At 47.3% G+C, this 13103-nt stretch overlaps 4 protein-coding genes across 4 annotated transcripts; all 4 read left to right on the top strand.

The window, feature by feature from the left end:
• The first annotated feature begins 1721 nt into the window (after positions 1-1721).
• Positions 1722-2552, top strand: LOC131293478 (trypsin-7-like). Its single transcript, XM_058321556.1, has one exon. The coding sequence runs from the start codon at positions 1722-1724 to the stop codon at positions 2550-2552; it is 831 nt and encodes a 276-aa protein (XP_058177539.1).
• A 352-nt stretch (positions 2553-2904) lies between these two features.
• On the top strand, positions 2905-3735 carry LOC131293477 (trypsin-7-like). Its single transcript, XM_058321555.1, has one exon. The coding sequence runs from the start codon at positions 2905-2907 to the stop codon at positions 3733-3735; it is 831 nt and encodes a 276-aa protein (XP_058177538.1).
• Positions 3736-4349: 614 nt separating this feature from the next.
• On the top strand, positions 4350-5177 carry LOC131293476 (trypsin 3A1-like). The gene has a single exon (XM_058321554.1). It carries the CDS (start codon positions 4350-4352, stop codon positions 5175-5177), a length of 828 nt encoding a protein of 275 aa, XP_058177537.1.
• Positions 5178-6116: 939 nt separating this feature from the next.
• Positions 6117-7942, top strand: LOC131293475 (trypsin 3A1-like). The gene is made up of 2 exons (XM_058321553.1): positions 6117-6842; positions 7907-7942. Exons 1-2 carry the CDS (start codon positions 6117-6119, stop codon positions 7940-7942), a joined length of 762 nt encoding a protein of 253 aa, XP_058177536.1.
• Positions 7943-13103: the final 5161 nt, after the last annotated feature.

The raw sequence follows: 13103 nt of genomic DNA, 5'->3' as shown, positions 1-13103 counted from the left end.
GTGTAGCCCTGGGTTTCCCGGGTTCGGCTGGGAACACTTGCCGGTTTTCTGATTGGTTCAGGACATGTAAATCAAGGCCCTCTCGGGCGCCGAATGACGCGGCAGTATTGCGTAGCAGCGCGCATCGAGCCCGCGGGTCGGTTGGAGTAATTTTCCGAATTTTCTGCCAGTTATCTTAACGCACCTCCTGGCGGACGCGTTTCCCAACTATCGGAACCGTGTCTAATGTAACCCGGGGGTCTCGAAGGTTTTGAGGGTAACGATTACGACGTTAGAGCGAAAGTCAGTGTGTGATTGGTTACTCAAGTCTCACGGGATGCTAAAGAGAGTCTTTTGTTTGGACACCTCACCACAAACACTTGCGTTTGGCTGGCTGAAAGGTGGCGCCTTCTTAACCGCGGGACGTCCGAAAGGTAGATCCGCACGCTGCTAATGAGGTTCCGAGGATGGTCGGAAATAAATGCCAAATTAAGATAAACACGTTGTAAACCACCAGCAAACAACGATAAGAAACATGGCCTCCGCTGGTGGCAAAACCCATCCGGCGCAGGTAGGAAAGGTGCCAAAGTTCAGCAACTTTCCTGGAAAAGGTGTTGAAGAAATGGTTTTAATGGATTCGTGCGCGTTTGCCGAGATGTAGAGCGAGTCCTAGCGCTTATCTCCGGACGCATATCGCATCAGTTGTTTCTAGACACCCCTGCGTTCAACCCGTCAAGATCAGCACGTGCGATCGTTGGATAGGATTTAAACCGCCGGCTCAAACCAGCAACCAACACCACCATAACCAGCATCATCACCATCATCACCCACGGGCTACATGAGCGATGGCAGCGGTTGGCAATTAATGTGGCCCAGCGTCTCCGAAGACCACTTACCGAACACCCTAAAATGGACAAGCCCCCGGGTGCCGTCGAACCGTCCAGAGACGAACCCGGCGTACCGGTGTTTGTATTTATTTCTGGGAAAAGTGAAATAAAAAGCAATGTTTTATTTCATCCACGCGCTGGCGCTTCTGCCCCCGCACAAAGCGGGCCATACACCATTCTCCACCCGCTCCCCAAGGGAACTACAAAATGGCTACATTAACATGAGCATTTTATGACGAGTTGCCTTCCGGAACGCCCGCCGATCGGATGGGGTATCGATTGGGATCGAGAGTGACTCCTCTGCGACAGGAGCCTCTGCGCTTAAGGGCGTCATTGTTTTTCCCGTTGAGACGAGTTTTTAGCAAAAGGGTTCCGAATGGAAGCGTGAATGATGTTTCGGGTGGGGAGCGAAGGCAACGATCTTTTAATTTATGGCCGGTGGATGAACCGATTTGTTTGTGATGGTGGCGGGGGTGGGTGAAATAAAACGGTATGTTTTAGTACTTCCACAATACGAGTTTTTAATAGAACGGGAAAGAGTTACAAGAACTGGACGAGTTGTTGCAGTGGATATGTCGTTAATGTTTTACTATGCATGAAAACCAAACGACTGTACAACCATCAAGCTGAAAAACTCATGTTTAAACTGAATTTGCGTTGCTTATATATCCTCGTCATACATGTTAATTTAACGTGGTTTGTTTTTCTTTTTGATTAAACACACCAATGTTCAAGAAGTACCACATCCAAGCGGATTTAATTCCGATTCAAGCTCTCATCATTCCCTTATACCTAGGGTAACTTGCGATATGAACGGGTAGTAAACGGGTAGGAACTAAACTAGGTACATGCGACATGCCAACCCTGTGGAACCTGCTAACCATATTTCTGTTGACGCTCTTGTCCTTCGTTCTTGCAACGACTTCCAACCTTATCGTCGGCGGTAGGTTGATTCCCATCACCGAGGCACCATATCAGGCGGCGATCTACATTACGGGATCACTTCACTGTGGAGGAGTGGTCATAGCACCTCGCTGGATCCTCACGGCAGGACACTGTGTTGTCTATGTTGGTGGTGGTACAATAGAAGCGAACCAATTCATCGTCCGATACGGAACCGACAATGCTAATGTGGATGGAGAAATGGATGCCTTCGTGGTAGCTATATTCGTGCATCCAGAATTCACTAGAAAGCCTCTGGACTACGACGTCGCCCTGATGAAGATGAGTGTGTCTCATGAAGTCCAGTTTTCCGATCGGGTACGCTGCATACGGATGGCGCCGCCGGGAACTCCCGTCGTAGCAGGCGATACAGTGTTTGTCTCTGGGTACGGTCGAATTGATCCTACAATATCCTCACCTACCGATGACGACCATCTACTGCGTGCCGTCGAAGTAACTGTCGTTGATCGCACGGAGTGTCGGAGTCAGTATCCTGAAGGCGCAATCTCAGTGACGGATACTATGTTCTGCGCAAGCGCGCCGGGAAAAGATGCCTGTGTCTACGATTCGGGAGGACCGGCCGTTCATGATGGACAGCTCGTTGGATTGATCTCGCACGGAGCAGGTTGTGCGGATGCGTCCTTCCCTGGAGTTTACACACTGGTTTCTGCGGTGCGTGACTGGATCGATGAAATTATCGCAAGCAATACTGGGGACGATCCATCGGACGGGCAATGCGAATAAATCTACTAAGACAAGCTGCTAGTAGATAATAATGATGATAATAAACAATTTTGTAGCAAAATAAGTCTAACTTCTTCTACATATGTATGCCTCTTTGACTTTGAATCTTAATAATTCATGTGGATTGTTTAAAAAAATATTACACAGCAAAATTATTCATGCATTCCATTGCAAAAAGAAAAAGTTATTTTGGTTATCATTGGTATCAAAATGAAAATGTTCACGCAAAAGCTTTACTAATACGAATCAGTCACGATTGAGTGTTCGACTTGTGTACCATAAACCTATCGTCTAGAAACATCCCATTGCAGTAGCTCAGTTGATTCAAGGAATTACATCCGTCATGTTGAAGATGTGGATTTCAATATCGTTTATTCTTCTGGCTCTATCCACCATTGCCTCGGCAAAGTCTGGTAGTGGAAAGGTCAACTACATAGTCGGTGGCCAGAAGATTCCGGTCAGCGACGCACCGTACCAGGCGGCCCTGTTTCGGAATTATGCGTTTCACTGCGGTGGTGAGATTGTTGCGCCAATCTGGATCCTCACGGCAGGGCACTGCGTTACCTCCGCCACTGGGGAACTATTTCCCGTCGAGGAATGGCTCGTACGCGTTGGAGCCAATGATGCCAACGTCAACGAAGAACCTGATCAGCCCGTGGACACAGTGTTCCTGCATCCATTTTACGCCCAAGAAGGGGTAAAGCTAGACTACGACACGGCCCTGATGAGGTTGGCTGCACGGTTGCAGTTTTCCGATCAGGTACGCTGCATACCGATGGTACCTCCGGGTACACCGGCCACTACGGGAACGGTTGCAGTCGTCACCGGGTATGGACATTCGATACCGAACTCGGTGGGACCTCCCAGCAGCACGCAACTGAAGGCCCTCGAAGTGGCCATCTTCGACCACGAGGACTGCCAGCAACGGTACGCAGCGATCGGACAAGCGATTACGGACCGAATGTTCTGTGCAGGAGCACCAGCGCAAGGCACCTGCCATTACGACTCTGGCGGTCCGGCTGTTCAAAATGGGCAACTGTTGGGGTTGGTCTCCGGAGGCAGCGTTTGTGCCGCTGATCAGTTTCCCGGAATATACGCTCTGATTTCTACAATGTGGGAATGGATCGAAGGTACGATCGTGGTAAATTCGGAGCATTATCCCCCTGATGGTCAGTGCATTTGAATAATTGAGGCCAAATGTTAAGTGTATTATATAGAGAATGTTGCAATTGTTCGATCCATTAAATTTCATGTCTTCCTTGGAATAAAATACTAGTTGTTGCTACATAGATCCCAATAAAATTGATAATAAAGAGGTCTTTGGTGAAAAAAACCCTCAGTTACCACCTTTGAATTCGAATTCATCTCTTTTGGCTGTTAAACTTCTTCATGGGACATCAATACATCAAGTCCGCTTAGAAATTTGAGCTGAATAAATATAAAGCTTCGCACATATGTTTGTTGGCAATATTGAATGCAAATCATACCAGAGTTTAGATTTCTATGTAAAGAAACATTGAAATGCTTAACATTAGCATTTGTTGGTTAGATTGGTTAGAGAACATAGCCCTTTACGTCAAACTCATATTCGCCATGCAATATCCTAATGCGTCGATAATATCTTACATGGAAATAACAACTGGTGTATCAAATCAATTTCTGGTAATCAAACAGTTGTACTAACTTGCGCCAACAAGATGTTTATATAAATGCACCGTTGCTGTGTATGGCACGTCAGTGTCACGCTATCGTTGGCGCAGAAACCTTGTAGATCCCCTCAAGTCCTTTAGTATAACCATGTTGAAGCAAATCGTTTCCATTGCGTTGGTGCTAACTTTCTGTGCGCTGGAAATCAACGGCAAGCCCAGCAATCGTATCGTTGGTGGAGATATCATCTCGGTCGAAGAAGCACCGTATCAGGCCGCCTTGCTAGTCAACAACAGGTTCTTGTGCGGTGCCGTCATAATCGCACCATCATGGTCCATAACAGCGGCCCGCTGTGTGTATACTCCATCCAAAGTCTTGTTGCCGCCAGGGTTGCTGAAAGTTCGCGCCGGCACTGACGATGCCAACATTGCCTGGGGCATCAACGACATCCCTGTGGCCGGTGTAATTCCGCACCCCAATTTCAACTTTGTCAACTTCAACTATAATCTGGCGCTGCTGAAGATGCAGCGCAACTTCGCCTACGAGCTACGCATCAAGTGCATCAAGCTAGTGGACAGCGACGCAACACTTCCCGAGGACCAGCAGATTGAGGTGACTGGGTACGGAAGCAGCGATCCGACCGTTCCCGCACAAGACGCCAAACTGCGACTGGTCGACGTGACCATTGTGGAGCAGACTAAGTGTTTCCTGCAATACGTTTGGGACGGAGAATTGGGCATCTCGAATAATATGTTCTGCGCGGCCGGGGAAGGTCGGGACGCTTGTCAGTATGATGCCGGCGGGCCAGCCGTATACCAGGACCGCCTCGTCGGTATCATATCGCACGGACGCTACTGTGCGGATCCGGAGCAGCCGGGCATCTACACAAGGATTTCGGCGTTACGCAATTGGATCGACAAAACCATCGAGTCTAATACGCGCAAACAATCGAACGGAAAATGTGTCATTGACAACTGAACGATATGACTATTATTTAGTAAGCCACTGTTTACCATCAATAAACACATACTGTATAATGCATTTATTTGCCAATTTTGCTACGATTAGTTTCAAAATCAATGTAACAAATAACCAATTTTTCCAAACCCAGCTAGAGAGTTTGTCGAGAAAAATAAAAGGGCAATTGCACGATATCATCTTTTCTAATTGTTATGCCACCATACAGCAAATTTTATACCCCAGCTCCCATATGGTATAAAGAGAAACGATGACAATTCCCAAAACGTAGCAAGGGATATTCAAATACACAGCGTACTAATTCGAGTATGTTGTTCGAAAACCTTGTTTTGACGTTTACTTGCTTTTAGTGTTGGATTAGCCCTCTAGTAAGCCATACAGTAGAGTGTTGCTCCGCTATGTGCAAAACTAACTTACAGTCTTCACATCTTTTACAAACAAAAGTATGATTTTTAAATTCAAAATATCGATCAATATCGTATACTACTAACGATGCTTCTGAGAAGCATAATGATCTGTTGCATTTAATCATCCTGCTTGTTAAGTCAATAGATCTTGCTACAGGTTGAACAATTTAAGGTTTTTCAGATCAGAGTCTCTTTAGCTAACCAGATGAACTGTCCCAAATGATTGCAGTGTACTCATTTTGTCTTTCAGATAACATGCATACCAGCTTCAGAATACCAGCTATTAATTTTATATTGGTTCAGGAATGAAACAAACTTATTTGGTAACATTGAGAAGGACATTCGTACTTTTACAACGAAACAAATGTTTTCATTGCTAAAATTAGATACAGTAGATTACGCCAGCCCATGGAATAACAAGAAATACTTCACATTAGTTTCAGTTAGTTGGCAGAGTATAGCTAACATGCGTTTTTATAAACCTAACAATACTGCCTCACAGGCTCAGTCGAATAGGTTAGCGGATCAAACGATGGACAGCTCGAGAACAAACGTTCTGCTGCTTGTTTTAGCCCTTGTTGCCTGCACACGGGCCGAAGGCCGAACAAATCTCATAGTCGGCGGATTCCGAGTGGACATCGAAGAAGTGCCCTACCAGTGCGGCATATTCCGGGACGAACGGTTCAAGTGCGGTGGTACCATCATCGGTCCGCACTGGGTCGTAACAGCACAGCACTGCGTGAATGGCACCCAGCCTCAACGGTACGATGTGGTAGTCGGTGTGAACACACCGAAAGCCGGTCAGCTACTCCCGGTCGATGAAATGTACTTTCCGGCCGACAATCCCGACCAATCGAAATTCGACATAGCGCTGTTCAGGCTCGCCCGCTATCTGGTCTTCGGCCCGACGGTGTCCTGCGTTCCGTTGTGGAACGCGAAAAAGTGGCCCGCGCCCCGTACGGCCGGTTACATTTCCGGCTACGGCGATACCCTCGAGCGCAGCTTAGACTACCAGCTGAAGGCTGCAGTTGTGTCGGTTCTGCCACAGAAGGAGTGCGTCATGTTATATCCGGGACAGATCAAACCCTATAACTTTTGTGCCGGGTTCGAGGGCGGCAAGGTGGACACCTGCCAGGGAGACTCCGGGGGACCGCTGGTGGTGGATGGGCAGCTGGCCGGCGTTACCGTCTTTGGCGACGGTTGTGCCAGGCCACTCGCACCGGGAGTGTACATAGCGGTCAGTTCCTTCTACAATTGGGTACTTCAGATTGTTCAACAACAGAGAGATCGCGACCACAGGATGATTTGTGCCAATAAACGATCCAAAGGATGATAAGGTAGAGTGATGTCATTCTATTGCTTAAAAAACTTTCACAAAACGAAAGATCATCTTTCCTTTTTTACTACTCGAAGAGTTATCCGCTTTCCCACGAATTCGCCTCATTCGGCTGAAAGGAGATAAATAACCGTTACATCGTTGCTCAATATTCCATGAAATTATCATAAATTTATCAAACTACTCTAGGTGCGCAACACTTTTTTTTATCAGTCTCCCAGACACTTTCGAGTCCTTCGTCGAGCATCCTGCTACCTGACCGTTACATAAATTAGCCACTACCCGGAGCCGTGCTTTGGCGGGAACTTTTTCATCGGTGTAGTTGCTGCTACACTTCAGCGAAACTTGTGGAGCAACTTTTCACTTCCTGCAACCCCGGGAAGCGTCAACAATCAAAAAGGACCAAAAAGGACTCGCGATCGATTGAGGTGAATCGGTGCCGGATGAGTCTGGATAAGTGTGTAGGGTACGTTTTACTTGTTTTTTTGTTGTTACTCGAATCAGGATATTGTCATCCGGGGCAAGCGCTAAGGTGCCTTGTCATGCAGATTAATTATTCGGCAGGGGACGGCAGGGTGGTGTGTGCACACAGCATCCGGATTTAGTTGGTCCCCGGGAACCGGATCTCTACCGCAGGTAAACATCGGTTACCTCCCGGCCCAACCCCGGACCATTCTTTCGCTGCACGCGTTTTGCGTTCTCCTTTTTTCCATTGCTCAATCAAGTCCTTGCTCCCTCTGCCTCTGATGTTGCGTATCGATGCCCTTCCGGAAGGTGTCCCCGGTTTGGGTATGGGGTTTTGCCGTACAGCTCAACCTGGCACGTCTGGGTGGAATTGTAGAACTCATCCAAAAAACACTGAAACTCCTAGCGAGAGGACACGTTGCCTGTGATTAGTGTTTTGGTTTGCCGAATTCCAGTTCGGTGTGTTGAATGTAGAACGAGTTTTCGATATTCTGATTTTTTTCTCTTCGTCCTCAATTCAGGTTCCAACGAGGCAACAACATGTTGCGCTTCGGTAAAGTCCTACCGGAGTCGCCTACCATCGTGTGTGTATGTGTTGTTCAAGGTCCTTTTTTCTGAAAGGTTCCGATCGCGCACCGGTACCGAACAACCGTACGCAAACGTTAAAGCAAAACCGGGAGCCCTCTTGCACAACAGGACCTTCCCGACGGTTTTCCCGCTTGCCTCAACTCAACCACCCCACCCTACTCTTCCCCTATCGTTCTGCTGGTAACAATTTTAATGGTAATGAGGGGTAGCGCAGCGTTCGTTCCGAGCGCAACTTCGATGCAATTAAAAGCAAACAGGGGGACATATAACACACACTCTCACACACACACATACGGACATCCGAGGGCATTCCTGTTTCCGGAGCCGGTATTTTCGTACCGTTCCGGCCGCTCCCTCGTGCGACATGCGGAAATGCGCGGGAAATGCGGAAGAAACGAATTCCGGACGAAATGGGTTTGGTTCGTGGGGGAAAACGTGCGTTACGCTTTTTCCTGTGCGTGAATGAAAGGGGAGCGTACGATGGTGATGAACCACGACCACCGGAGTGAGAAAGGAAGACACAATTCCTGTGCATTTCAGTAGGCTTTGCCGGCTAAAAGCCATGAGTTATCGTCATGTGTATCTAAATGAGAAGGCTGTGATGTTGTATATTTGTCGGTATTGGGCCTTAGAAAAAGGGAAAATTCAATCACTCACTTGCGCACGGCCACATATAGTGCAGGAGATTTCCACTGCCGGTAATAAAATCTGTATCAAACAGTACGGTGTGGAGGAAAAAGAAATTGGGCAGAAGAAACACAAAGTGCTGAAGAGGTGCAGTACAAAGTGCTTGGGCAAGATTTGGTTTGATAAAAATAAGGTACGTGAACCGTTTACTTTTTCGTCCTTAATCTTATTTAGTGCCTTATTTTCCTTTATGAGACGAACAAGGTATCCCTTTACCAGAAAGGACGACTCCGAGAGCTACCACAAAATCCGTTGGACGGCACTTTCACGTGCATAAACCTGTATTACGGAGGCAGCAAATGCATACATAATGCAGTTTTATCTCAGAAAAAGCATCCGAGGATATGCAACTTTGTCTTAGAATCCTGAATAATGGTCAGGTTTGATGACGTTCACCGCGTAGGGTTAACCTATCTCACGTTTTTTCTCGTTGAAAGATGTGTTTATTCCTAAGGAAAAAGTCGTTACCAGTATGGGCAGCTTCACCAGACGGAAACTCCGTGCAGAACGGGGTTGAAGGAAAACCGATCGAGCCGCCCGTTGAAAGTCACACAAACAACAAATTGAGGTTAGGTCGAGCCGGCAATTGGCACCGTGCGCGCACCGATTTCGGCCTCGACGGCGGTGTCTCCGGAGCAAATTGGCCCACCAACCTGCCATTCCGAAGCGGGGGGGTGGGTGTTGCTGGGCGAGTGGGTGGGTGATTTGTTCGCAATCGGTTTTCGAAGCGGATCGACACGCGAACGAGCTAAAGGTCGCCCGGACGGCGGGGGGTGGTGGGGCGGTTGTGGGGTCTCGTTATCAGAAATTATTCCACTCGTAATCTGAGCCCGTGTTGCCGGGCGTTGTAAGTTTGTGAGCAGCAGCAGCAGTAGTTGGAAAAATCCACCAACGAGTCAAGGAACGTGGAAGCAGAGGAAAAATCGATCCCTCGCGGAGCGGATGGAGGAACGGCCGGAATCCACCGCGGTCATGATTTGCAGCGAGACGGAGCAGCTGATGGTTTGCTTGCGATTTGAAAGCGCCGCCAGCGACGAGTGTCTATTTTTACCCAAAGCTCCCTTTGACGGGTTTCGGCGTGCAAGCGGAGTTGAATCGCTACCACGAGAGGCCTTCGAAAAATTTGCACTCAAACTGGATGGACCTGGCGTCGCCGTACCACCACCACCGAAAGGAAGATTAGTGTGCCCGGTTTTGGGTTGGGCCGGCTCTTGGCGCTAACGCGATTTCCCGAAGTAACAGGTTAAGGTGAACTACACCGCCGCAAACTGTGAGTGACCATCAGCAGACCGCGGAACGGAACAGTTACCTACAGACCTGGCCACCTTCCGTACCGCAGGCCAAACCACCGCAGGCGAACCATCGAATGAACCCCGGTCGAGGAGGTTCTCCTTCAAACCTTGTGATCGATCGGCTATTATCGGTAGGCAAAAAAGGGGCCACCAGTTGTCGGTTGGCTTGGTTGGGCGCGAAAACGTTCCAATCCGGTGTGAACTTCAACATTGCCTGCCATTGTCAGCCTCCGGGCTTATCCGCAGTTATTACGATTGCATCACGCCTAACCACTTCATCAGTGTGGTTTATGCGATATCGTCGATAAGGAATCCAAACCATTCGGGCACAAAGGCGGCCCATCCGTGCCTGGAAGCTATGGCCGCTTTTGGCGGCCGAAATGTGAGAAGGGTTTTGCAATTGAAAAGATAACGTGACGGTAAGATATGATTATTCTAATGTTTCAATATTATTATTCTCACACCTTGGATGTTTAGGCGGATGATAAAAGTTTCGTTTCAGGCACATTAAGATCCCAATCTCGGGCGTAGAATTATAGCATTTGTATCCATTTACGGGCAACTATCACCTAGTTTTCATCGACTTTCGTGTAGTTTCGAAAACTGTTACGAGGTTATACACAGTGGCGGGTTTGACGGTGCGCGGCCGCGGAGGCCCCGCTCGCAAAGGGCCTGGTAAGATTTATACTGAAACAAATATTCCATAGAATTAATCAATCTTCGTTACTGATCGAGTGGTAATAAATTGGAACGGGGTCAGTCTTACAATAATGGGTAATTTTACTGTGTCCTACAAAACTGACTGCTAACAACCATCACGAAATAATAAAAGGATGGTCTGGTATTTGTTCAGAGTTAAAGAGCAACAGATGATGAATGCCGGCCACATGTAATTGCAACAAAACAGCAAGGTTTTGGAATACATGAAGCATAGGACTAAAACAATGCATACAAAAACTAAAACAGTTTGATCCATCAGAAATTGAGCAATGTTTTTTTCACATGTCATGTTAGATGTTGCCATGCATTTAAAAAAGCTGCATACCATTCGAAATAAAAAATATTATTCCTTCACAAACGAGGTACGTTATTTTTAGGCCAAATTGAAAACTTATTGATTGTAGGATACCAGTAATAGCTAACACAGATTTTGTTAAAAAGGATAGGGTAACGGTACCAATAGTGGCGCAGTTAGTTATGTAACTAACAATATGATGTAATTTATAAGTGTTAGGATCATAATATTTTACGTATGTTAACCGATAATGATCGAAACACGGCTTTACTTCTAAAAAACATTTACTTTCACCGCAAACCACAAAACAACAAACGAAAAAAGCGGTTATTTCTTCCTAGTTGGTTGTTCCTATAATGATGATGTGGTTCCTATAGTTGTGGTATCATGTTCCTATAATGGTGATAGTACTTGGAAATAACCGAATATATTTTGACGGTGATTTATTTTTGAAACATATTTCAAACAGAACGGGAACATTACTCATAAAACAATGCATTTTCTTGGTCATAGATTAATGCATTGGCCTCATAGATCTCTAAAAAACCAACGAATTTTGCAGTTAATTATAGCCTTAAGGAAAGCATGGCATACTTGACAAATTCCTAATAAATCCAGCATATTATTACAACCGGTTTAAAATGTATTAATTTCGGAGCCTTAATTTATTACGGAATGAGAAAGTTTAACTTTCAAACAATCCGCAGAAGATCAAAGAATATTTCATGGAAGAACAAATACCTCCATTGTATTTATTTCGTCGTAAAGCTAGAATTTTATTCCACTACAACCACTATCGGTACTAGCACCACTATAGGAGCAGTAACCCTACAAACAAGACAAACATTTATAATATTTTACGGTATTTCACCGTGTTTACCCCGTTCATTTTACCACTTAGAGCCTTCATGAGAGTAAATCCGCCACTGGAAGTTATACACTTTGAAACCCCTTCGGGCTGTGACAGAGGGTACTTCCCTGGTAGGAAATAAGCTCGAGAAACCTCTGCCCAGCTGGGTCGATCAATCTTACGGACACGAATCTCGAGTATCGCATCCATGTCCGTTTGTTTGATTTGTAACCTAGTTTCCGCAGGCAACCCATCCCGGAGCAGGCCAGCAGTGACTATTTGCTACTCTAACAATGGTGGCCCTTTCATCGCTCGGACGGCAACGGTCTGGAATGCACCCACGTACTCAAACTATCCCCAATTCATCCGTCTTCAGCTTGAATGAATTAGGGAGGGAAATGAAAAAGAAAAGAAGCATCGGTAATTTTAGAGTCCACTTCCTCACTTGTTCGGCAGGAAGCGCGTGGGTCGCCCCACCACCAGTCGCCGGCGTTTGCTGACCGAAGCTCGATCAAAACATGCCTCCCGCCCCGGAAAAGCCACTCACAACCCCGGCGAAACGCACGATGGCATCGACGGCACGTCCAGTTGTCCTCCCGGTGCCCGGTGGCACCGGAATTGGGTTTTGGACGGTAGAATTACGATATTACAGATGCGGTGGGTGATTATGCTTTGCCGGCTGAGCACGCTGCGCTCTTTCGCTATGGTGTAACATCACCAACGCCGCCATTATCATCTGCCCATCCGCTTCATCCGTGGTTCTTTCACTTGGCGTCGCTGGTAAGTGGTGTGGTGCGATTCGTTCCCGGGCACGTCCGGTCCGGTCAGTCCGTCTCCCGGTGGCAGGAGGGAAGCCACCGAAATCGGCGACCGCACGCCAAAGTGAACCTTTTACTGCCATTCCAACGGGAGACGCTGCTCCTGTTTCGGTGAGTCGCGTAACTCTACCGCCTTCGCCACCGGATGGCAGAGTCGGTGTGGGTTTCCTCAAGCTACGGCGAATGGTCGACGAAGACGATGACGATGGCGACGACGACGACGCGGTCCGGTCAAATCGAGCGAAGCACGCCCTCGCATCGGCAGCGGTTCGGTTCGCTCAGGTGTGTTATTAGCATTTTTAACTACTTTTAATCGACTCCCATAATGGCCACCGGCGGAAACTGCCCACCCTCCGATGGGACGATGGTGTCCGGGAGGTAATACGATACCGCCCGTTTGGTGCAACATCGCGTCGGATCGGAGCTTCGTCAAGACGATCGCCATAAAAGCGTTTTCTTTTTATATTC

Source organism: Anopheles ziemanni, chromosome 2, assembly GCF_943734765.1.
Source record: "Anopheles ziemanni chromosome 2, idAnoZiCoDA_A2_x.2, whole genome shotgun sequence".
Lineage (NCBI taxonomy): Eukaryota > Metazoa > Arthropoda > Insecta > Diptera > Culicidae > Anopheles > Anopheles ziemanni.
The sequence above is the reverse complement of the archived record's forward strand: the minus strand, read 5'-3'. Positions and strand labels throughout refer to the sequence as shown.